Here is a 24,559-nt window from a genome sequence, read left to right as displayed (position 1 = left end):
CTATAAATCTCGGCAATGATGCAAATATTCAATTGTAGAGTTTTATGAACACAAGTCTGTTGGAAATTAAATCGGTATGTATTTATTATCAGTAATAAATGTTTATGTTTGGGGTGATTATTTCACAATTTATTTACAAAGAATAAATTATATACTATACAATCAATGATATATATATATTTTTTTTCTAAAATAGTGTAATTAGAAACAATCAACAATTGGTATAACCAATCCAAAAGACTTTCCATCTACATTGGTACAAGATGATTCAGCTGCTTCATCAAAATATGTCAACTTGACGTTTTGAACTCGTATGCCTGTGCATGGATGAGAGGAACTACAATCGAACTTTATAGCTATTGGTGTTGCTGATGTTCCTTGAATATCTTGATACGTAATGTCTCTAATTTTTACGCCTGATACCTATTATAATAATTAAAAAAAATTATTAGAACTCTTTTTTAACAATCAAATAAATATAAATAAATAGCTCTTAAACATTTGAAAAGCAATCTTATGGTTAATTTTATTACCTGGTTGGGACAATTCTTATTGTGAGGGCAGTAATTTTGATCGATTATAATTGGATTTTCCACATTTTGCATTCTGCAGCTTAGAAACCGAATTCCCTGAACAAAGCCTGTACTGGGTCTGGCCCATGCTTTTATTCTCAGCCCATTTGTGGTACCAGCAAATACTGTCTGCTTCACTGTCACATTTTGAACTCCTTCCTCTTCAGCATCTTTGCCTAGACTTCCGATGCTGCACAATTATATTAATTTCACAATCAATAAATTTCCATTTTCATTTTCATTTTCTCATTATATAACGTAATAGAAAAGTATAGATATCAGGGTAGTGTACCTAATTCCATGGCCAGGGCCGCATGCGACTCGCTGAATCCATAGATTCTTGGTACCAGGACCGATGGAGATGCAATCATCACCAGTTTTTATGGTAGAGTTGAAAATGCCTACATCTGTTGATTGCTGGACGTGGATGCCGTCGGTGTTCGGGCTGTTTCCGGCCGCTATGACTTTCACTCCTTCAACTTTCACGTTTTGGCACTTGTTGATCACGATGTGGAACATCTGGCTGTTCAACGACATTAACCCTTTGATTCTAATGTTGTTGGAGTTTGTGAATCTCAATGTCTACAATTCAACCATTCATTTCCAGTTAAATCATCTAATCACCCTTAAGTCATATGGTGTGTGTGTATATGTAAAAATATATATATAGAAAATATATGTATTTATGCAATTACCGTGGCTCCCAGGTCAGAGCAGTTCCCACCCGCAGCCTTGCAAGCCCACAAGTCGGATCCTTTGGCATCGAGTTTTCCGCCGATGATTGAAACTCCGGTAACCTGATTGAAGCTGAGCCAGTTTTCAACCTGAAGAAGCACCCGGTAATCAGGTGGAGCCATCAGCGTGCCATCAATTCTAAAAGTGATGTCATTTGTTTTGCAGTTTTCTCCTTTAAACTGCAGAGAACCCAGCAAGTACCTTCCTTTGGGGACGTATATCATGGCTGAATCTGAAGCTCCACATGCCGCATCCCATACCTCCATGAAAGCTTGAGTGGAGTCTGTTTTACCATCTGGCTTGGCCCCGAAGCTCAACACGTTAAGAGACGTTGTTGCAGATGGTAGTAATGGTGGGTTCATGCACAAAACTAGAACAAGTAGAGTGATGAAGTTGTAAAGACAAGACGGAAACCATTCTGCCATTCTTGAATGTTATTATGGGTTAGCTAATAGGAATGAGTAAGATATATTAATATTGGAGAAATTAAGTAAGGGAAGTTGAAGAGATGAAGGACGTTACAGTAAATGTTTATCGTCGCTGATGATGAGAACTAAGTTGAGTTGAATCTATATTTATAGAGGGTGTATAATGATAGAGGAACGAAATGAAAGAAAAGACTTAAGATGAAGAAGAGAAATACATGGATGGTGTAGGTTTTAAGAATGGCAGAGGATTATCAACGAAATGTAAAATGTAAAGAAAGCGGCGCGCCGTCTATTTGCATGCATGTACTACTTCGGTCATACTCAAACTAGATAGCCTACGTGTTGCGCCAACTTTTAATATATATATATATATATATTATAAAATCGGGGGCATTTGACTTCTTTTATGCACTTCATATATACATAAAAAATTTAAATTTATTAAAAATTTTAAACAAATTACAACTAAAATAGTATTATTGCCTACACCATAACCTAATTTTAAACAAATTACAACTTAAATTATTTTGAACGAAAATATATTTTTTAAACTAATTTAACATAAGAGTCGATCTTAATAACATATAACCACTAGCTAATTCTTAAGAAATCAACAGAAAAAATAATTTTTATATAATCATAAATTAGTCTTAATTAACACGGTTACCATGTTAATTTTATTTAAGACTAATTGATTATAAAGAAATAGTTTACTATTTAATTAAGAAGAAATATAACTTTTATGTCTTGATTAAACTTCTAAGAAACTCAAAACATACTCCTAAACATTGAACAAAGTTTAATGTACTGTCCTCTCCTCTCAATAAAAACATATATATATATATATTTAATTTTTAAAGAGAGAAAAAAAAAAGATTAAGGAGGTAAACACAAGCTGTTAACGTAAAGATGGATTAATCACTTCAGGACTGAGTTGGATAGTGAAAAGAAATTGGGAATTACATCTATATATATATATATATATATTTGAACCATAGTTAAGCATGAATATAAAATAAGTATATATTTTATATTTGTTTGTCTTTTTGTCAGTACAAAATATAAATAAATAAAATTTTAAGTTAAAAATATTTTGGCAGATTTGCAAAAAACAAAATAGCAAAATTATATATTTTTTAGTTATTTTGATATGATTAAAATTTATAATTTATACCTTTAATAAATATGTAAATAAATTAATATAAATAAACTCATGTTAGCCAAACATCATTAAATCCTATATCACGTTCCCCCCCCCCCCCCCCCCTAATTATCCCTTACATCTAATATTACATATATTGTGGTAGTACTATATATATATATATATATATATATTACATCTAATATTACATATATTTTGGTAGTACTATATATATATATATACTAGAATCTAATACTTCATGTGCAGTTAATTTAATACAAATTTCATTTAAAACCGCAACGAAAGTTCCAAAATTCTAAAAAAAAAAAATTCTTTTCTTAAATTATAACAATCTTGATAACCCCTAAAATATTTCAGTCTACGTAACTCTCGTAAATATAACATTTTAATTAATAAGGGAAGACTTCATGGATGGATTAATTATTAGTTCACAATTTAATAGCAACGCCGTACGGGGTTCCTCTTGCAAAATGAAGGCTCATCGTGTCTTATGTGTATACATATTATATATATATATATGTACGTATGTGTTCAGTTTGGAGGATAGTATTATAAATAGAAAATATTCAATTCAAACTCCCCTCCTAAAAGAAAGAAATGAAGTAAAAATTATAAGTTGGCGACCGCGTACGCTCTGAAGTAGGAAGAAAGTAACAGCCGCAGCTTTCTTCAGATTCCATTGCAGTCTCCATTCTCTCCCTCTAAAACCTTACTATCGTGTATGTATACATATATACATACATACATATATATATGTATATATATCTTGGCTTGTCCATATTCAACTTATATAATTAATATGACTTCCGAAATTATATCTTCTTGTTGCAGTATCATTTACACCCTCCTCCTCCAACATGGCAGAAGGGTTTCTCTTATCTCTTCGCCCTTTCATTACTCCCATTTTCACTCTACTGTTGTTGTGGATGAACCCACCATTACCATCATCTGCAACGTCGTCTTTTAACGTGTTGAGCTTCGGCGCCAAACCCGATGGTAAAACAGACTCAACTCCAGCTTTCACGGCGGTATGGGAGGCGGCGTGATATACGTCCCCAAAGGAAGGTACTTGCTGGGGCCTCTGGAGTTTACACGAGACAAATGCAAAACCAATGACATCACTTTTAGAATTGATGGCACGCTGGTCGCTCCACCAGATTACCGCCTGCTTCTTCAGTCTGAAACTTGGCTCAGCTTCCATCAGGTTACCGGCGTTTCAATCGTCGGCGGAAAATTCGACGCTAAAGGCTCCGACTTGTGGGCTTGCAAAACTGCACGAGGCAACTGCTACGATCAGGGAGCCACGGTAATTGCATGCATACATATACTTTTTATTATATCATATAACTCAAGGTGGGTAGATGAGTCGAGTTGAGTGAAAATGGTTGATCAATTGTAGACTTTGAGCTTCACAAACTCCAAGAACATTAGAATGAAAGGAGTACTGTCATTGAACAGCCAAATGTTCCACATTGTGATTAATCGATGCGAGAACGTGAAAGTGGAAGAAGTGAAAATCATAGCTGCGGCGAACAGCCCAAATACCGACGGCATTCACGTCCAACAATCAAAAAATGTAATCATCTTCAACGCTTCCATCAAAACCGGTGATGACTGCATCTCCATGGGCCCTGGTGCCAACAGCTTGTGGATTGAGCGAGTCACCTGTGGCCCTGGACATGGTATTAGGTACCGTCTCATCTCTTATGTCATGGTCTGGTCGTAGTTTAATCCGTACGAAAATGGTTTGTGGAATTAGTCAAAAATATTTTAGCTTTTTTAAAAGTAAGAGAAACAAAGTTAAATTTTAATTTAATTACAAGTGGTTCCAATGGTGCAGCATAGGCAGCTTGGCGAAATATGCAGAAGAGGAAGGAGTAGAGAATGTAACAGTGAAGGGAACAGTTTTTGCGGGCACTACAAATGGGCTGAGAATTAAGTCATGGGCCAGGCCCAGCACTGGTTTTGTAAGAGGAATCCGTTTTACAGATGCTAGGATGCAATACGTCAAAAACCCTATTATCATCGATCAAAATTACTGTCCTCATTACCTAAATTGTCCCAAACAGGTACTATTTTATTATGTGATATTATAAATTATAATTTAGGGATCAAATGTAAAAATCAGAGATATAACATACAAAAATATTCGAGGAATATCAACAACGCCATTAGCTGTAACATTTAATTGCAGTCCGAGTTCTCCATGTACAGGGATAAGAATGCAGAATATTAATTTGATCAGATGGCTGAATCATCATGTGCAAATCTAAATGAAAAAATATTTGGATTAGTTCTACTGATTGTTAATTGTTTATGATTAATTTAATATTATATTCTATTATGTTATAAGTAATTTTTTAATTTTTATTATTAAATTAGTGATTATGCAGCAATAGATGATGTTAATCATAATTCTGAATGTCTTGATTTAAAATTCAAAAATGTACTTTACACTTGTTCAATTTAAATATTTTGATTTTTTTGAATATATAAATATTTCATTAATGTTAATAGTATGTAATTCGGATGCTTTTTAATATTCTTGCCATCAAGTTGATAACTTAATTGAGTTCAAATTTATTCTTACGTCACTATTTCATTTAACATACGATGTCGTTTCCACATATTGATTGAAAATAAAAATACTGCTTTCCGTTGCCGGGACTTGAACCCGGGTCTCTCGGGTGAGAGCCGAGTATCCTAACCAACTAGACTACAACGGATTGTGCTTACCGAGACGACTTTAATTTATTTAAATATAAGTCTTGTTTTATGTATTTTCCCTCTTTTTTTTTTTTGTTTGTCTTCTTACCCTTTTCTCGTGTATAAAACCAAGAGAATGAGGATCCTCGTACACCAAACTATGGAAGCTCAAGGACCTCAATCTTTTATCAAGCTTTTACTTGAAACACCCACCACTTGTACACCACTCTTACATATATAACATATATATGTATATACGACCACTTTTGGTACAAAATTCAGTACATCAAAATCTATCCCCCCCCCCTCCCAAACCCAAGGATCCAAATGGGGTTTTTTTTTTTTTGTGCAGAATGCATGGTTGCCAGATTATTGTAAGTACCAATTTTAATTATATGTAAAAATTTGATAATTATGGAATATTTGGCTTTGATGTTTTCTTGCTATAAAATAACTAAGGAGAGTTATTAAAAAAAGATTGACATTTTCGTATAAAGATGCATATGTATAGGGAAATAGATGTGTATTTATATATATATATATGCAGTTATGACAACCATAAATAAAGCCCGGCCGTTAAACGTGGGAGGGTAACAAGTCAAAGGGTCGACTGAAGGAACCATTGGAATTGAAGAAAATTTGCTAAAAAAAATTGTTGTGGGAATAAAAAAAGCACATGAACAATAAGCAACTCCACAAACTTTTGAGCCAATTAAGTCAAATATTTATATGGGTTTGTACCAGAAAACACTTGTTACTTACCATAAACGTGTAATTAAATACCACATAAATACATCTATTTTACTTTAATTATAATGCCAAACAGCAAGGTTCTATTTTATATATAAAATAACTTTCTAATTTTTGTTTTTAAAATTTACATATATTTTCAGATAAAAATATTTATATATTTTTATACATTAATTTGACTTTGATTCTGTGTATATATATATATTGGTTAAATTTAAAAATAACTAAATCGGTATAACAATTGTAACATGCAATGATAATCACAAATCATATTTATAAAAAAAGAAATAGTTAAAAAAAATCATAAATAACAACTTATATAATAAAAATGATCATACATTATCAAAAGAGCATGTGACTATCTAAGATAATATATATATATATATATATATATATATGATAATACATAATCCATGCTAAACTATCAGTCCTAATTATAATTAGTTGTGTGTTTTTAACTTTGCACTATGGTCATTCTTGTAATAAATTTAGTAAATATAAATTTATTTTAATTAGAAAAAATATAAATTTATATAGAAACGGTAAAATTCAATTTAACATAATGAAATTTCACATGGAACCAAAAATAATATATGAATTTCAAATTTCTTCAATTTGAATGCATTACACCAAATATGTGAACTTACAAATAAATTTCATAAAAATTTTAGTTGTCTTATAAACATATAATTCTATATAATATGCAACGAACTGAAAGATTAATATTAAATTGATCATCATACATGAGAAACACAAATTCGTTAAACATATGTATACATATATATATATATATATATGCACTTGGTAAGTAATTAGAAACTCACGCTACTATGGTTGACAAGAACACAATGTGTTTCAAGTGTAATAATCAACAGTTGCTCCCGCAGAAAATTTGAGGAGAGAAAATGATTTCAAAAGCATTTGAAATGGTTTATGTTCATGCATTGCTGCTCTATAAATACCCAGGCACACCACCTTTCAAACACATCCCTCTTTACTTAGCAAGCACTGAATTAACTTCTTCTTCTTCTTCTTCTTCTTCTTCTCCTTCCCTTTCTCTCTCTCTCTCTCTCTCTCTCTCTCTCTCTCATATACAAACACACACATAAACACATATATATTTACTTACATAAAATATAACATCTAGTAACAGATGGCTAGCTTGAAGAAGCTCATTTTAACTGGTACTTTTGTCATAATGATAATTGTTTCTTATGGATTAATTGTGTCGACAGAGGCAAGCAGACCTCTTTTGAAGGAAGGTAGGGAGCTTAATCATGCAAACCTGAGCCGCAAAGCTGTGGGTGGACGAGCAGCTGCGACCTTCCCACAAACGATGCATGCACCCGATGCGCCCTACATTGCCGCTGAGACCGACAACTTCCGCCCAACTACTCCTGGCCACAGTCCAGGTGTTGGTCACACTGTCGGATCTTCAAGTCACTACTCTTTATAGATTATATATATATCCATTATTATTAATTATCTGCCAAAAAAAAAATTCTACATCCATGGATTATGATAATGATTGATCTAATTATGTTTTTACAAAATAATTTTAACTATTTAAACGTCTCGTGTATTTATTGTAATTTAAAAATGTAATATAAATTAATCAATTATTATTCAGTGAAATGGTTGGTATTTTCTCTTCATTTATAAAATATTATAAGTTTTTGTTAGATTTTATTTTTATATATTTTCATTTAAAGATTGTGTTATGTTTATTATTTATGCATCATCTAATTGATAAATTCATAAAATTCAACTAAAAAAATATTATATAAATTACTAGTATTCCATATAGTGATATAAATTAAACTTTTAAACCGTTTCCTTCTAATTCTGGACTATATATGTACATATTTAAAGCAAATTACTAAATTAGTTTCTCAAATTTTATACTTATTATAATTTAGTTCATGATTTTTTTTTTTGTTACGATTTAGTCTCTGAAATTCTTTATTTGTTTCAAACTGTCTAACTTTTTTTTTACTACTTCCTAATAATTTTTTTTTTAAACAATTAGATCCTGTCTTTATATTTTGAAAAATAACTTCAAAAAATGAACTTAACTAATTAATTTAGTTAATAATAATAAAAGAACCTAATATTATTATTAATTTATAATTAAATTAATTAGTCAAAATCATTCGCTTAAATTATTTTTAAATCATTCAAATATGATATAACTATTTTAATCCTTTCTGTTAAGAGATGAAAAAAAATTTAAGTATTTAAAACAAATAAAAAATATAAAAATTAAGTTGTAATAAAAAAAAATATTAAATACCAAGTACTAAATTTCAAAATGTAATTTGATAATTTACCCTATAATTAATCCACTAGGATAATAGATGTTCTTCCTTTAGCTTATCTTTTGCTAATTTTAGCATTCTTGATAATGAAAAATGCAAGACTTTACCAAGCGGACATAATTAGGGATGACAAAGAAAACATAATGCTAGATCAAGTAAGATTTAGTTTACAAAAAATTGCTCAAATCCAATCTAGTTATATATGTACATATATATTATATTATATTCATTTTTTTAATTAAAATATATAATATATTTCTTAGTTTTATTTATATATAATACATTTTTTAAAAAAATTTGATACATACGAAAAATTTAAATTTGTCTTTAATTATTTATCTCGTTATTATAGATAAAATAATACGAGAATTTTTTATAGATAAAATTGGACATTTCAATATGATAATAGAAATAATGAATGAATACTAATTCAAAATAATACAATTTAATTTGGACAAAATTAATATATTATATTATATTATATACATAAAATTATTGGTATCAAAATGGTGGATCGGGCTGGCTCGATCTATGACTTGTAGTGGACGGATTGGGCTGCCAAAACCTAATAAAAAGAACAATTTCCCAGTATGGTAAAACTATAAACTTTTCTTGGCAATCAAACTGAAATATTAATTATGTACCGACATTTAATACAAAGTTTGTTGTTTTCATTGTTTGATTGTATCTTGACAAGTCACCGTAATGATGATTAAGTAAATATAAAAAGATATGAACTGGTAAGAGACAGCATTGCAATTTGTATAGTTTCTTAGAACTTTTCTTTTTTTTTTTTTTTGTTGAAAAAAAACAAATGCAAAATCTGAGAAATATCTACAAGAGCCCAAAAAAGCAAACCCAGGCAGCTGGCGGCGGATCCAGGAGAGAGAGTGGAAGGAGTATCACATGCGCACGATTGAAAACAACGGCCAGGATTGAACCCCGCCTCACAATCCAACGGCTAGAGAATCAACGCGTCTACAAATCCCACCCATCATCCTCAAAAACATAAATACTCTTTCCTGGACCCTAGCCCTGTCCTCTCTTTCTCTCTCAATACAACTCAGGAAAACTCAGATTCACGCTCTCTCTCTCTCTCTCTCTCTCTTACCAGCCAAACGCCAAACATTCAAATTTCTTTTCCTTTTCTTATTTCAATTCCTTTAAAATCCGTATTTATTGCTTTCCTGAGGGAGTGAAGCTAATAAAAACAAACAAAGATTTGGAAGGGATAAACAAAGGAATATATTGTAGATAAGATGCAAACCAACGGCTCTGATTCGCAGCAGGGACAGGGGCAGGAGCAGAATCAAAGGCAACAACAAGCGCAGCCGCAACAGCAGCAGTGGATGGCGATGCAGTACCCTGCTGCGGCGATGGTAATGCAGCATCAGATGATGCCGCCTCAGCATTACGCGCCGCCGCCACCTCCGCACTACTTGCCCTACCACCAGTACCAGCATCATCCGCCTTCTCTCCCGCACGTACAACACCCCCAGCAGCATCAACAGCATCAAGGATCTAGCGGCGAAAATAAGACCGTTTGGGTCGGCGATTTGCATCACTGGATGGACGAGAATTATCTCCACTCCTGCTTTGTTTCCACTGGCGAGGTCCAAGCACTTCTCTTCTCTCCCTTGATTACCTATTAGTAATACATGTGGTATACATGATATTTATGTGTTTTTATATTTGCGTGCATTGATGAGCCAATTATTAATCTCATGATATTGTTATTGGCAATTGTTTCTCTCACGTGAACTGTGTGAGGTTTTCATTGACAGGTTGGGATTTTATCTTAACAACTTAGTTCTTAACTTTCTGAGCGTAGGGTATTGTATTATTATTATAGACGCAGTTCCTATGCTGTATATGAGTTTGGAATGGTATACATTCAGAATGTTTGGAAAGAATTCTTACTAACAGTTTTGAGTTGTATGGGATTGGAAAGTTGAAAAAAGAAGTTATTTTTTTGTAAAATTTCCAAGCAAAGCTGCAGATTATCTCGATAAGCTTGGGGTTTCTATTCTACTTTCTAATTTGTGCTATGAGTTTTAAAGTATTGTTGAATTCATAAAAGGTGTCTTTAGTTAAAAGCTATTTGGTGTTTGGTTGAAATAAATTGTTACTTTGAAAAACAAAAAATCTGTGCCTAGTGAAAATTCCTTTTGAGATTTTAAGTGTAAACTTTTAATAAAACCCAGAAACATTTTCTAAAACCTAAATATTGTAGATTTTGTTCCAAAACTGTTAAAAAATAGATTCTGATTTTGACTTTTGCCAAAACATTTGAACTTTACTTGTTTAGTTGCAGAAGTGCTTTTGAAACGCAAAAGTCAAAGCTAAAATTCTAACCAAATAGGACCTAATATGAACTTACCTTTCGTTGTTATATTCTATAGGTGGTTTTTTTGAAGCTTTCAGTGTAAATGAGAGTAAAGAGTCTTTTCCTTTTTCCAGTTTGTGTGTGGGACTCATTATTCGTTTCAGATTAATGCACCTATAGACATAAGGATGAGTTAAGTAATGGATAAGAGTTGAGAAAGCAAGACATATCCGGGGGGATTGTTGTTGCTTGCATATATAAACTAGCATTTCTTCTACTGCATTTATTGAATGTAGATCAGAGTTCCAAGAGCCCAGGATGGAACATTTCCCTCGACAAACAACAACATGATACTCGTATTTATGCTTTGACATCAAGATATCTTAATCATACCTAGGTTTATATTTTTAAGGAAGATAAACTCCGAAAAGATTATTTTGGAAAAGATATACGTGTATATGTAAATGTTTCCATTTTCTTGTTATAGATATTGAAATGCAGTAATGCTTATGAAGAAATACTACCTTTGCTTATGTGGAGATATATTTAAATCTTGATTTTAAACAGTCTGATTGTATATAATTTACAGCCATATATGGATACTGTGATATATTTCCTCTAACATCTTCTGCTCTGACATTATCCAGATTGCCTCTATTAAGGTTATTCGAAATAAACAGACTGGTTTATCAGAGGGCTATGGGTTTGTGGAATTTTTTTCGCATGCAACAGCTGAGAAAGTTCTACAAAACTATGCTGGCATTTTGATGCCTAATACAGAACAGCCTTTTCGTCTGAACTGGGCAACATTTAGCACGGTTGACAAGCGCTCAGATAATGGCCCCGATCTTTCTATTTTTGTAGGAGATCTTGCTGCAGATGTTACCGATAGCTTATTGCATGAAACTTTTGCTAGTAGATATACTTCAGTTAAAGCTGCCAAAGTTGTCTTTGATGCCAATACTGGTCGATCAAAAGGTTATGGTTTTGTGAGATTTGGAGATGATAATGAAAGAGCAAAGGCCATGACTGAAATGAATGGTATATATTGTTCGAGCAGGCCTATGCGTATTGGTGCTGCAACTCCCAGGAAATCAACAGGATATCAGCAACCATTTTCTTCACAAAGTATTGATTATTCCACTTGTTTTGATAATCTTTTTTTCTGGATGATTGCTAATATTGTTGCTTCCAATTTTTTTTTTTTTAATTCTCATATAATAACACAGTTTCTTCTCTGATAGTGTTACCATATGCATGCATTTGGAATCTACTGCTCATTTTGTTCTCAAACATAAAGAACAGAAAAGGAATTTCTCAGTCCTTTTCTATCTCATGCTTTCATGTGTGCCCAAAAACATTCATGATGATTTTTTACGCAGAATGGATTTATCCTTTGTAATTATTTTTCTTTTAGATCTAGAATTGTTGTCTTACTTAGGAGTCTTTTTATAGTTTTGTAATATTAGAATATTATTTATACTTCCAATTTTTCAAAGTTTTAAATTTTCTGTTAGGATTCTTTAATTATAGTTCAATCACGATTTTTATATTTAGACATTATAACCTTCTTACTTTTAGTCCTACGATCAAGCCTTTTTTTTTTTTAAAGAAAAAGTTAAAATAAATTAGAATGGCACCAAAAGGAGTACCCGCCTGTATACAAAAGAATTTACGGAGACGTAAGGGTATGAATGACATCCCCAAAATCTTCATCACTAGTGATGTCATGCCCAGTATACAAGACCCAAAATATTTAAACCACCTATCTCTAAGTTTGTATTTTTCAACTTCTGTACCCTCAAAAACTCTAAAATTTATCTCTTTTCAAATGACCCAAAAAATAGTCAAAGGAATAATCTTTACAATATTCTTTGTATAGTGAATCCCACCCCAAGCCCAAACTTTTGCCATCACCGATCAAGCCTTTATTGAAGGGATTTTTGTGAGCATTTTCTCAATATCCAGATTGCCTGATGCAATCATGTCTAATATGTGATGCTTAAGAACCCCTTAATTACGTAGACCCTTCTTGTGATATCTAAGTTTATACTAATCCCGAAGTGGGCAAGCATTTCCCCAACGATTCCTACATCTTTATGGTTCTTTCTCTGCTTTCATGCATGGAAATGATTGAGCTCTATCATTGCCTCTCTTTTTGAATGCATGATTGATGTGTCAGTGGCTTATGCTAAGCATGTATTCTAGGATATATTGATTCCACTTGTACAGATATTTTGTATGAAAGGAGACTGTTTCTGTATCTTTAACACTTGAAGCTTTCTGCAATGTCGCTTAGGCCATGCTTTTCATGTTGACGGAGTTGTATGCATTAGTGTGCAGAATTTTGGAGGTTGCAGCTTTATGTCCATTTCAATTAGTGTGCAGAACTTAGGGATATGGGTTAAAAGCATTTCCCTGGCTGTTTTTCAACTGTAACTTATAATCTCTGTTTGGGGACGCAAGAAAAGAAGTTCTGATTTGTTTAGTGTTCCATATTGCTCTGTATGTAATCTATCCAGAGTTTGGGCAAGCTGAGTATAATATTAGAATTTTGTACAGCAACGCGGCTCTTGAATGAGAGAATCTATAAGGTTTAATATAGTGTTCTGGATGGGAATCCTATGAGCAGAGCATGTTGTCTGCAGTTACAAAACAGGGTAGCTACTGATGATGTAGCCAACTTTGAGCCAAGCCATGGGTATTCTAGTCTTGGGGTTTTTCTTTGAAAACATGATTTAACGTGGATTGAGGAATGTCTCCTATAAGTATGGAATTCTCTCAACTCTAATCAATAGGGGATAGAGGAACCTTTCATATACCAACAATGTTATTCTTGCCTTCCTCCTCTTTTCCGACCTTCACAAGGTTTGGTGACTGGCAGGATTTTGAGTCTGGCTACTTATGTAGGATATATACTTTTTTATGACAATACCTATATTTGCTTATTTTTGTGGTTTTGGAGGCGATAAACCTCACAAGACGTGTCTTTTACATTCTTGAAAAGTGAAGGTGGTTTGTCCATGCAACGTATAACATAGATTGTTCTAAATTGGTATTTTGTTGCTTTGCTTTCTTTCAGCTGGTGGATTAAATGGCACCTCAGGCCAATCTGATGGAGATTCTTCAAACACAACAGTAAGCTCGAATTAAGTTTGTGGTTTTAACATTAAGGTTGCTTTTGGTTCATTTCCATTCAATTCATAGTTTTGATTTTCATATCAAGCTTAATATGCATAACTAGGAAATTTCTAAACTATTGTGTTTGATTTATCGCCACCTCCTTGAATTCCCTGATGGTAAGAATGTAATCCTTACCTTTTTAAGTGGGGGTTGAATGTCCATATAAAAAATTCGATGTGGAGATGATAGTAACCCAAGCACGTGGAACTGTGTTTAAATTATACATGTTAACATCAATACTAGAATTAGAACTAGAAATTAATTGGGATTGAATGAGATATGAATCAAACATCATGTAAGTGCTTTACTTTTATGCATTTACAATATGTTTTTGTTGTAGATATTTGTTGGTGGCCTTGACCCTAATGTCACCGATGAAGATCTGAGGCAAGCTTTTGTGCAGTATGGTGAAATAGTCTCAGTTAAGATACCAGTAGGAAAAGGATGCGGCTTTGTACAATTTGCCAACAAGTAATACTTACTGGCTTTATTTCTTTTCTCTGAAGTAATGGTTTGCTCTGATTCTGCTATAACCATCTGACTTTTCTTGGCAGAAATAATGCTGAGGAGGCATTGCAGAAGTTGAACGGGACTGTTATTGGGAAGCAAACAGTTCGCCTTTCTTGGGGTCGGAATCCAGCAAATAAGCAGGTTTTCCTCCTCTCCACTCTTCCTAAAATTGGAAATCTAGTAATAGCCCCTATACATGTGAATACCTATTGAAAGTTTAATTGAACTTTTGCGATGACTTCATCTGAAGAATTTGAGCTGGCATAATTTTGCTATGCTACCCTGTTTTGCTTAATCAGCACTTTATGGTGTGGCAGTTTAGGGGAGACTTTGGCAACCAGTGGACTGGGGCATACTACGGGGGGCAGATCTATGATGGTTATGGCTATGCTCTGGCGCCACCTCCTGACCCAACCATGTATGCTGCAGCTTATGGGGCTTATCCTGTGTATGGTAGCCATCAACAACAAGTAAGCTGAATGAATGTTCCGAAGTCGTAAGTCTAGTAATTAGACGATATAATGCTAGAGGGAGCAAATCGGCTCCATTTCTTGGTTCTGTAGAATTCTTATAAATCCCTCCAGCTGTGGATGGAACTGAATTTTGACGACCTGAGGTAGTTTTTAGGGATTTGATTGATTATTTGTTTAATTTTACGTGATTTGAGGAACCTTTAACTATTGGAATGCACGATTTTGCTGGTATCTCACTGTCTGTGGTGTGTGCTTCGCGAATAAAAGATGCTCGTTCTGTAGGATTTTTGTGTTAAATGCTGAGGTTATTGCAGACATGAATTATGCTGCTGGAATGCTTATATATATAAAGCTTCCTACATTCTTTCTTTTTAATTAGCTTCCTGTGAGCAATGCCTTTGTTATCATAATTATACACGTTCATGTTTATTATCACGTGGAGACCCAAAAATTGAATGATGTTGGAGTTCAAAAATTACCTCCAACTTTTTTTATAAAAAAAATTATTTTAAGAAAGTATCAAAACAATTATTGAAATTATCTTAAATATAAAGTATAAAATAAAATACTTAACATTTTAAGTTGACTAGATGTAATTCTTTTTATATGTTGAATAAGTTTAAAATTTAAAATTTAAAATTCAAAATTCAAAATGTTCCTCAATTTTATAATTTAGTTTTTAAAAATATTTTTTAATTACAATTTAATTTTTAAACAAATTAAAATTATAATAAATTTTTTTATTATCTTCAAGCTGTTTGATCAAACCCTACATAGAAGATTTTGGAAAATCTTGCAACTACTTAGAAAATTAAAAAAAAAAATTATATAGTATGACTGGTTGATCTTTTTATTCATTCGTGGAATTTGGTAGTCTTTACTTCCTGTAATGACATTTCAGGTTTTACAAATATTTTTCGGAGAAAATTAGATTAATCGGTCTCATCTTCAGCAAAACCAGATTCATATTTGGAAATAATTCTACCAATAACCTTAATTACATTACTGCATAATTATTAAAAATATTTTGAAAATAATTATTAATACAAGGTGAAAAAATTACAATAATTGGTATGATAAATTATTAGTTTAATATATTAGAAAAATTGTGAAATTTAATTGGTCTATCGTTAGTATCACAATATAAAATTTTAAAATATTAATGAAGTTTGCCTTTTTAAAAATATAAAAAAAAAACTGTTAATTTTTATCCACTCGCTAAATCTCTATTTTATGCCGTGAATAATGGGAGAGAGCGGCGTATGATGATGACTCCGTTTCATACGGATACAAAACTATGCGACTTTATGGCCTTTCGGTTCCCCCGAACGGAACAAAGTTCCTAACAAAAGTAAAACCGGTATGTATAAATAATGTCCACAACACGCATCAACACGTGGCCACATACATTACGTCTACGTCCTCAGAATTCAATCCCCTGCTCTCGCCACACTGCTTCAATCTCTCCCTCAGCCGTTTGATCTTTCATCAACTCCGTTTCACAAAATATCAGCCCTTGGATTCTCGTCAAATCAATTTGGGTGTACGGTGTTTTTAGTATAGAATTCTCTCTCTTTAACGGGCAAAACGAGTGATGCTGCACTGTCGGCGAGCAACACGGTAAGGTCGTAATTGCAGGAATAGTGAAGAGCCACGTGTCTTCTAGGAGCTTCTACAGGTGTACCTACTGTGACGTTTGGCGGGAGCAACGCAGCAGCGGTTATTTCATTATAGTCGTTTTTTAATGTCACTTTAGATATTTGCCCTTTAAAAATAATTAATTAATTGTTTAGATCCATTTGGTAACAGCTGGATCATTCTTCTCTCATCTGTGCCCAACACGTTTCCATGGCACTCCCCTCTCTCTCCCCTCTTTCTTTCTTACTTCCTTCCCCCCAACTTCGCACGAAATTTTTTTTTCCCTCTCGTCTTGGAATTCGAGCGGCTTCCGCTTTGAATTCGAATCCCAAGGTCGTTGTGACTAGAGAACGAGGCAAGAATGGAAAACTGGTCGAGGCTCTGGTACTCATTTTCGCTCTCTGCCTTTTTTCTTCTCTTTTTCCTCCCCTCTTCATTGAAATATGAAGGCATTTGCTTCTTTTTTTCAATTTCAAAACTCTGCTATGCCGTTTTGTTTTGGTTTTGCTTTCTACAATCTGAGTTCGACCTTGAAAGGTTTTCTTGTTTTTCTTGTTTTGCGGTGAATCTTCTGGAGTTGTACGTAGGATTTCCATTATCGCATCTTTCTTATGGTTCCGAATTTGGCGAAAGATTGATGTTTAACATCACTTGTTTGATTAAATGCAAAAGCTAATGCTGCATTTCCGTATTTATATCTGTACGTTCGTTTCTTTTTCCCTAAATTTAATCGCTCTCTCATGTTGGATTTTGCACGATTAGTCTGTATAAGATTCTGTCATCTCGAAGTTTATGGTCTTTTGTACGAACCAAAAAAAAACATAACGCTAGAAGCATCTATTTTTGAAACAAAAACAACATCCATTTCGTTACTCATTCACACATTGCTTTTGTCAAGCTAGAATAAACATCTATTGGCCTCTCTGTCTAGCTTTTTCAGGATTTTTCTTTTAACTGGAGAAATTTGAGTCTGTCACTGACATGGTGGAGATTAGTTGTTTTATATGCCATATAAAAGGACATAAATAGCTCTATGTTGGATTTTGTAGTTGATATTTTGTGGTTAATGATTCTCGGGTTGATAATTTACTTTTTTGTGGCTGAAGGGCATGCTGTGTCTTATCTGCTTCAGAATTATTTTTAACAATAGTGTGTCCGATGAAGTAGTTTAGGTTTTATGAGGTCTCTTTGGAGGTATTGTTCAATGTCATTTACTTTGTCTAAGATGAATCGGTTCGTATTATATGATGTAAATGATGGTCGAATGTTGCAGTGCGGGACTCTGTTTTTGTAACCCAATCAAATGCGGTCATCTCTAACTCCCTTCATAAGATGCATAAAAGGCTTCCGTTTAGTATATGACTCCATGAAGAACGATTAATTTTCCATGTACAATTCACAAGACAGAACAATTTCTACCTTGTCATGGACCATTAAAGATTTCAATGGAGCATAATCCATGCAGTTGCATCTCCCCTAATGCCCTGATTGCTTCTGCTATTTTTTCTTGTATTTGTAGCCACCACATCTTTACAATCTTCTCACCTGCCTATATTTAATCTCAGCATACACTATTTTTCCAGTGCTGCTCATGCGTCTCCTTGTGTTGCGTAACGTTTTTCTTTTTGTGGTTTGTATCAGCATTTGGAAACTAATAATTGTAATGGAAATTATTAGGGTGGTTATATTATTCAAAAGTTTTGCAGGGGTTTGTTAAGTAGGCAAATACTATAGAGCTTAAAATTTTATAATCATTTAGTGCATGTTTTCAGGTCTATGCTGTTTGTGAAAATTTCTACATGTACTGTTATATTTTTACATGATCTTGTTTCCAGCGTACCCATCATTGCTTGTGCATTCAGTTGATATGATTCCAAATATACCCTTTAGGCTCCTGCCTTGGTCTGTCTTCTTCAACTTAATAAAAAAAAAGTCCGGAACATGAATTTGCAGCTCAAAAGTATCTGCAGCTCAGATGGAATTCTAACTTTGAATGCAGGCCAAGCATGGGATAACCTGTTTGGAACTTCCCCTAATTCAGCATGCACAGGGTCCTGATTTGCATCGGCTTTCTTCCGTATTAAATGGTGAGTTTCCAATATGACACAGAAGTGGTAAATTCCAGAACTTTGTGGATTAACTTGATAAGAGTGAGAAATCACTTAATGTGCATGTAGACAGTTATATTCTGTCATAATTAAGGTAGCATGGACGGACCCCGGGCATCCGTCATTGCAGTAAATTCTCATTTGAACACATATATATTGCTGGGATCGCATAAGCCTTGCCAGACAGTCCCTTTTAATTTCTTCAAAAGATGTTAATCTTTTGCTTGCTTGTCAAGCCTTGTTCACTGTTGGCTAAGGAACTCTAATTGACCAATTTTTTATATTTGGATTAGACTTATTTTAAATCACAATAGGTCCAGGCAGTCCAGATGATGACCTTGTATTTGAATCATCATACCGTTATTGTGCATGCCTTTTTTTTGTCATATCTCCTACATTAATTTGATTTTGCAAAAGTGATTTTCATACATGGTAAAAATCACTTTTTCCATATATTATGAAATAATATAGACCCTTTGTACATGATTATTGTAGTCAGATCATGTTTGTTAATGTAATTAATGTTTCTTTTGCAATTGAGCTCTAGACTACAAGTAAGAATTTTTTTAACTTAATTTCTACTTGTTGTTTTCTGGACATGGCAGCAGATACTGCATTTGACTGGATTATCATAACATCCCCTGAAGCGGGGACAGTTTTTCTGGAAGCATGGAAGTAAGGGTTAAAGCTATCTCGCATGAATCGGTTCTCATTTCTGTACATTGAGTGGTCTCTGCTGTTTCAGCCAAAGTATTTTCTCGCGTGTTTTTGGTTGCCATTTAATTAAGAAAAAGGTCTTCTTTTTCAAGTCCTGCATGATCATCTTCATTTAAAAACGTCTGGAACACCTTTTTACGTGGAATATTTTTCTATCTGGACTCTAGTGCTTTCCAGACTTTTCTGTTTTTGCTTTGAGAAGTTTTCTATGCCTGAGCTTGACTATAATTATGATTAACGGTTTGTTTCTTCTGAATGTGAAATTCAACTTTTGACTTCATAAATTTGTTGTCTACTTAGTGAAAGAGGTTTATGGTCTGCCTTTTCTGGCCCTAAATCATTACTTTTGCTTTATATAATAAAATTTTCTCGTTAATTTTGGTTCTTAGGGCAGCTGGAACCCCAAATGTTAAGGTTGGTGTCGTGGGAGCTGGTACAGCATGCATTTTTGAGGAAGTAATGCAATCAAGGCAATCACTTGATCTGGCCTTTGTCCCATCAAAAGGTACTTGTTTGTTACCATGCATGCGTATGCCAGTAGAGTTTATACTGATCACAGCATTTTGTTTTGCCTGTTTCCCTTTATCTTACACTGAAATCTTTGGACTCTGATGTTTGAGAGTTCTTCTTGCCAATGAAATGGAGAAGAGACAATAAATTCATTATTATTCTTTTGTTTAGACATTTCTAAAGTACATTCCTGATTTCTAGTTCAGACTGCAAAAGTCAAGTCCAGTTGCATCAACACAATCAATCTGCCCCTTGGTTTTTGGAATATGCTTTTGAAGTTGCTTTATTTTTGCAGATGAATTTGCACTTTGATGTTTGCAAAATAAGTATTCTACTAGGCAACTGAGTTATTGTTTTAGTAAATATCATGGTTGTAGCTGTTGGTTCTTAAGACATCTATCGTTATGTTAATTTTCTTTTTCTATTATTCAGCAACAGGTCAAGTTTTGGCTTCAGAGCTTCCAAAGAAAGGGAATAAAAGATGCACTGTTCTATATCCTGCTTCTCTGAAAGCAAGTAATGAGATTGGTATGTGAATGGCATCATTTTGATTTCCTTGATAAACATTTTGTTTCACGCGTCTTAGTGCTTTCAAGGCTCATATCTGGTCAAGTGGCTGTAGTAATTATTTATAGAATGAGGCTGAATAACCTTCTAGAGAATCTATATTTGGCTTCCCCGCCCACTTGTATTCCAAAGTTCTATAGTATGTAAACTTATTCATTCAAAATATCAGAGGCATATTGCTTTTGCACTTTTTTAATCATTGTGCTTGGAGTCAGGAAGCTTGTTTGGTACATGAACTGCAAACACCTGAAATTTTGTTAATTCTATGATCCATTCTTCTCAGTTGTATAACTCTAGTTTAGTGTCTTCATTGTCTGATGAAACAGGGATACCTTTTAGCTTTGACATTTAGCCAACTGTTATAATGCATCTCTGTCACTTTTCATTTTGTTGGTGCCAGCCAACCCTTGTAAAATATGTTTTTCATCACTTTTGGTAGTGCTTGACATCTAAATCTCCCTATGCATGAGAAAATCTCAGAAATAATCTTACCTTTGAATTTTGGGATATTTGCCGCAGAGGAAGGTCTATCAACTCGTGGATTTGAGGTTGTCAGGCTTAACACATATACAACTGTAAGTGTTGTTTTTTTTTTCCAATATCAAAGTTGTGTGCGGAAGACTTTTGTATGGTTGTGATGAGGTTGATGATCTTAGGTGACTCCACTTCTTTTCCTTGCTTTATCTCACAATGCTCTAGTTTCATTGTTCTACATCTTGCCCTGTTCATGCACCCTTGAGTGTTTCACATTTGAAGATTAGGTTCTCATATTTGGTCTCTAACACTACATAATCTACTGCAGTTGTAATTTTAGGCTTGTATGTTTAACTGCTAGTTGAGCAGGATGTTGGACTCTGGGTAATTACAGTAGTCACAGCAGTCAGTCCATAACCTTTACCATTTCTTTTCAGGTTCCTGTTCATCATGTGGATCAGATAGTTTTTCAGGAGGCACTTTCTGTACCTGTTGTTGCAGTTGCTTCACCTTCTGCAGTCCGGTAAGCAGTCTTTTGAATTTCTGAAACATGTACTGTACTAGAAGGTCTCATATCTTTCAATTACAGCATTCTAGATTAGTTCACCAGTCTGCTAACTTAATCAATCATCAGTAAATGTGCCAACAAAATGTTGTTTGGTGATAGTGAGGCAGTGGAGCAGGACTTAATCTAACTTTCCCGACAATCTTGACCTTGAATCACTCCTTGGTCTATGCAATTAATCATTTATCTTTTGCTACCTACCGTGGTTGATGATGATGGTCCTCAATCCTTCTTCATTCATTTTGATGGAATAATAGTCATGGGAAGGACATAATTCTAATTGGATGCTCCCCTGCTGCTACAGGGCTTGGTTCAAGCTTATTTCAGCATCAAAGGGATGGAACAATTCAGTTGCCTGTATTGGCGAGACAACTGCTTCAGCTGCAAAAAGATTAGGGTTGAAAAATGTGTACTACCCAATGCAACCTGGTTTTGAAGGGTAACTTACTCTTTTTGGAAGTTTCTTCTCATGGCAATGTTTATGGTACATACAATGAATCCTAATCTGGGTGCTACCAGCATGGTTCTAGTTGTGTCATCACTTTGTTATGTGCACAACTTTTATGCCATTATAAACTGTATTGTGGAAATGCACTGTCTCTAAAATATAATTTCCCTAATGCTTTTGTAGCTGAGTTTTTGTTTGATAGAATGCTTATTATTGTATGATTTCCCTAATATTTTATTTTGATATTGTAATTTTTGTTTCATTATGTTTACATCCTGTTTTGGTGGCTATGTGCCAGACAATTATTCGAATATGATGGATATGGTTGCATCTATTTATTTTAGTGGCAGGCCAATGTAATGTGAAGATACCTGTGATTAAATATAGAATCTATTTGGTATTTGTCACTGATAGCATATAAATATTAATGTTCTGTTATTTTCTGTCACTGAAGTTTTAGGAAAACTGGTTGCTCAATTGATTATTTAGTATGAGTTTTTGGAGCTTAGGTCCTATGTTTAAGTCAAGGGAGATATTATTCACTTGTTTGTTGCCTATAATTGGGTCTGCATGCAAAGCCTGTTAATCTCTCTTTGCTTTGCTTCCATTTTGAGGGTTTACAAGTATAAGCTTGTTATCTTATCTCCATATGAGGGAAAGTACCAATATATAAGTTATAAAGTTGGGTTTTTTCTTATCTCAAAAGAAAAAAAAGTGGGGCTTTTTCTATTATCATAAGGCTTTAAGCTTCTGTCATGAAGTATTATGTCTGGTTTGCTAAAGTTTCTTAAGGTGAGCATCTTTTTCCATTTCTTCTGTTTCCTCTTTTAATTAGCAGTTTACTCATGTATAACCAGATAGCTATGTGCGAATTTTGTGCATGAAGAATAGCCACTTTATTATGGATTTCTGTGACTTTGATTGTCTGTTTAGATATCTATTTTATTTGTTTTCTGTTATAATCCAATGTTTTTTGGCCTTTATTAGGCTTTGGAAGCAAGTTCTTCACTGCTGATTCTTTTAGCTGTTAGCTTGTTAACTTTCTATTTGATAGTTCCTGTTAGTTGGCTGCTTTCTATTTGGGAAATTGAAGTAATTATTCCTCTGTCACTCTTGGTTGGGGCAGTAAGGTTGAGCCAAGGATCTGAAACTTTGATGTCAAGTTAAATAATTAGTGGAGTTGCAAATCTATCTCATAAGCTTAAGTTACTAGAAAAATTTCCTGACTTTTCTATATACATTCTAATAGACTGAGTGATGAATTTATGCAACACTATTCATATCTTCTAGATCTATTCTTTTCATTGAAGGTTAAATTCCAAGAGCTATTTGCCTTTTACGCTTTAGAAGCAAGTCCTAACCTCCTTTTTTCAGTTGTTAACTTGTGGAATTTCTATTGAATAAATTGAGGTGGTGATATTGCTTTTGGTTGGCAGGTGGGTTGCTAGCATTCTTGAAGCCTTAAGAGCACATGACCAGTTGTAGGAGCTGAAATAATTCAAGTAGCCTTTTGTCCTCCCTACCATTCACTTTAAGTATGTGACTTGTCTAATTTATTTGTAATAATTCATAATTCACTTGTTTTCTCTAATTTCCTTCTAGAAGTTGGTAGGATGATGAAGTGCTAAAAGGTGCAAGAATGAGTTCGTGCTAGAAATGCAGAAGATATGGTGATACTCTGCCTCAAAAAGCTGCAATAAGAGGGAAATACTCGACTCAGCAAAAGGATGATAATGTTGCAAATGCAAGACCGGAAAGGTACGAAAAGTTTTGTCATCTTGGTCATATCATGTCCAGCTGGCAAAAGTCTCCCTCGGGGCTAGTGAAGAGGCTGGTTTAGTTGGTCTTGCAAAAGACAGCTTCTCAGCTTGTATATGCATCTTTCTCCATGTAAGTTTTTGATGTAGCACCTTCTATAAGATTTGGAGATATCTGTTCTTGTAGGGGGTAGGAATACGCTCTTAGCACTATTATTAGTTAGATTTCCTATTTATTGCTATTTCTTATTGGGCACTTATAATAGGATACTTAGAAAACCTATAAGTAGGTGTCCAGTGCTCTATCATTGTTTGAAGATAACTTATGCATACAAGTAGGCATTTTTTTGCAATTGAGTGATTATTAATTCTTTGACTGGGCATATTTCAACAATTGCTGATTCTGGTGATCCTAAAGGGGTATTTCCTTTTTTTTTCTCTTCTCTTTTTTTATGTGATTGTTCTAACGCTTTTCTTTAATAAAAAATAATTAATATTAGAAAATAGAGAACACAAGCAAAAAAGGATAAGGAATCCCCAGAAGAACCTCTAAAAAGAATAGGAGGGAAATGAAGTGAAGGAAATAACTCGGTACAGAATGGCACCCAGATT

At 33.7% G+C, this 24,559-nt stretch overlaps 4 protein-coding genes and 1 non-coding gene across 14 annotated transcripts; 3 read left to right on the top strand and 2 right to left on the bottom strand.

Annotated features, from left to right (window-relative positions):
* Positions 1 to 128: 128 nt before the first annotated feature.
* Positions 129 to 1,816, bottom strand: LOC110813489 (polygalacturonase-like). Its single transcript, XM_022040659.2, has 4 exons — positions 1,268 to 1,816; positions 865 to 1,154; positions 534 to 762; positions 129 to 423 (listed from the first exon to the last, which is right to left on the bottom strand). The coding sequence occupies exons 1-4, from the start codon at positions 1,730 to 1,732 to the stop codon at positions 202 to 204; spliced, it is 1,206 nt and encodes a 401-aa protein (XP_021896351.2). The 5' UTR covers positions 1,733 to 1,816; the 3' UTR covers positions 129 to 201.
* Positions 1,817 to 3,604: 1,788 nt separating this feature from the next.
* Positions 3,605 to 5,151, top strand: LOC110813488 (polygalacturonase-like). Its single transcript, XM_088221352.1, has 4 exons — positions 3,605 to 3,939; positions 4,026 to 4,203; positions 4,297 to 4,586; positions 4,738 to 5,151. The coding sequence occupies exons 1-4, from the start codon at positions 3,755 to 3,757 to the stop codon at positions 4,991 to 4,993; spliced, it is 909 nt and encodes a 302-aa protein (XP_088077478.1). The 5' UTR covers positions 3,605 to 3,754; the 3' UTR covers positions 4,994 to 5,151.
* A 399-nt stretch (positions 5,152 to 5,550) lies between these two features.
* TRNAE-CUC (transfer RNA glutamic acid (anticodon CUC)) lies at positions 5,551 to 5,623 on the bottom strand. The gene has a single exon. It is a non-coding gene; the product is annotated as a tRNA-Glu (tRNA).
* Positions 5,624 to 9,749: 4,126 nt separating this feature from the next.
* Positions 9,750 to 15,394, top strand: LOC110813525 (polyadenylate-binding protein RBP47C'-like). The gene is made up of 6 exons (XM_022040703.2): positions 9,750 to 10,284; positions 11,645 to 12,125; positions 14,080 to 14,135; positions 14,521 to 14,651; positions 14,735 to 14,831; positions 15,008 to 15,394. The coding sequence occupies exons 1-6, from the start codon at positions 9,931 to 9,933 to the stop codon at positions 15,167 to 15,169; spliced, it is 1,281 nt and encodes a 426-aa protein (XP_021896395.2). The 5' UTR covers positions 9,750 to 9,930; the 3' UTR covers positions 15,170 to 15,394.
* Positions 15,395 to 16,941: 1,547 nt separating this feature from the next.
* On the top strand, positions 16,942 to 24,324 carry HEMD (uroporphyrinogen-III synthase family protein). Of its 10 annotated transcripts, none has more exons than XR_015813172.1 (10): positions 16,942 to 17,185; positions 18,801 to 18,888; positions 19,515 to 19,584; positions 20,016 to 20,131; positions 20,569 to 20,664; positions 21,223 to 21,278; positions 21,615 to 21,700; positions 22,047 to 22,226; positions 23,627 to 23,692; positions 23,796 to 24,324. XR_015813172.1 is itself a non-coding variant. In XM_022040758.2 (10 exons), the coding sequence occupies exons 1-9, from the start codon at positions 17,012 to 17,014 to the stop codon at positions 23,673 to 23,675; spliced, it is 870 nt and encodes a 289-aa protein (XP_021896450.1). In that variant the 5' UTR covers positions 16,944 to 17,011; the 3' UTR covers positions 23,676 to 23,692; positions 23,796 to 24,324. The 10 variants fall into 10 exon arrangements, 4 of the variants coding, with proteins under 4 accessions (XP_021896450.1, XP_021896449.1, XP_021896451.1 ...); XR_015813171.1 differs by having other exon boundaries at positions 23,793 to 24,324; XR_015813170.1 differs by having other exon boundaries at positions 23,627 to 23,725; positions 23,793 to 24,324.
* Positions 24,325 to 24,559: the final 235 nt, after the last annotated feature.

Source organism: Carica papaya, chromosome 1 (assembly GCF_054855325.1).
Source record: "Carica papaya isolate Zhongbai chromosome 1, ASM5485532v1, whole genome shotgun sequence".
NCBI lineage: Eukaryota > Viridiplantae > Streptophyta > Magnoliopsida > Brassicales > Caricaceae > Carica > Carica papaya.
The sequence above is the reverse complement of the archived record's forward strand: the minus strand, read 5'-3'. Positions and strand labels throughout refer to the sequence as shown.

What these genes read in the sequence shown, in the direction of transcription:
- LOC110813489 (XM_022040659.2), bottom strand. Translation starts at nt 1,732, where the DNA reads ATGGCAGAATGGTTTCCGTCTTGTCTTTACAACTTCATCACTCTACTT. An exon ending in GCTCTGACCTGGGAGCCACG is followed by an intron (nt 1,155 to 1,267) that starts GTAATTGCATAA and finishes GTTGAATTGTAG; the next exon opens with ACATTGAGATTCACAAACTC. An exon ending in GGCCCTGGCCATGGAATTAG is followed by an intron (nt 763 to 864) that starts GTACACTACCCT and finishes ATAATTGTGCAG; the next exon opens with CATCGGAAGTCTAGGCAAAG.
- LOC110813488 (XM_088221352.1), top strand. Translation starts at nt 3,755, where the DNA reads ATGGCAGAAGGGTTTCTCTTATCTCTTCGCCCTTTCATTACTCCCATT. An exon ending in GCTACGATCAGGGAGCCACG is followed by an intron (nt 4,204 to 4,296) that starts GTAATTGCATGC and finishes GATCAATTGTAG; the next exon opens with ACTTTGAGCTTCACAAACTC. An exon ending in GGCCCTGGACATGGTATTAG is followed by an intron (nt 4,587 to 4,737) that starts GTACCGTCTCAT and finishes CCAATGGTGCAG; the next exon opens with CATAGGCAGCTTGGCGAAAT.
- LOC110813525 (XM_022040703.2), top strand. Translation starts at nt 9,931, where the DNA reads ATGCAAACCAACGGCTCTGATTCGCAGCAGGGACAGGGGCAGGAGCAG. An exon ending in GAGATTCTTCAAACACAACA is followed by an intron (nt 14,136 to 14,520) that starts GTAAGCTCGAAT and finishes TTTTTGTTGTAG; the next exon opens with ATATTTGTTGGTGGCCTTGA. An exon ending in TTTGTACAATTTGCCAACAA is followed by an intron (nt 14,652 to 14,734) that starts GTAATACTTACT and finishes TTTTCTTGGCAG; the next exon opens with AAATAATGCTGAGGAGGCAT.
- HEMD (XM_022040758.2), top strand. Translation starts at nt 17,012, where the DNA reads ATGGCACTCCCCTCTCTCTCCCCTCTTTCTTTCTTACTTCCTTCCCCC. An exon ending in GGCCTTTGTCCCATCAAAAG is followed by an intron (nt 20,132 to 20,568) that starts GTACTTGTTTGT and finishes TCTATTATTCAG; the next exon opens with CAACAGGTCAAGTTTTGGCT. An exon ending in GAAAGCAAGTAATGAGATTG is followed by an intron (nt 20,665 to 21,222) that starts GTATGTGAATGG and finishes TATTTGCCGCAG; the next exon opens with AGGAAGGTCTATCAACTCGT.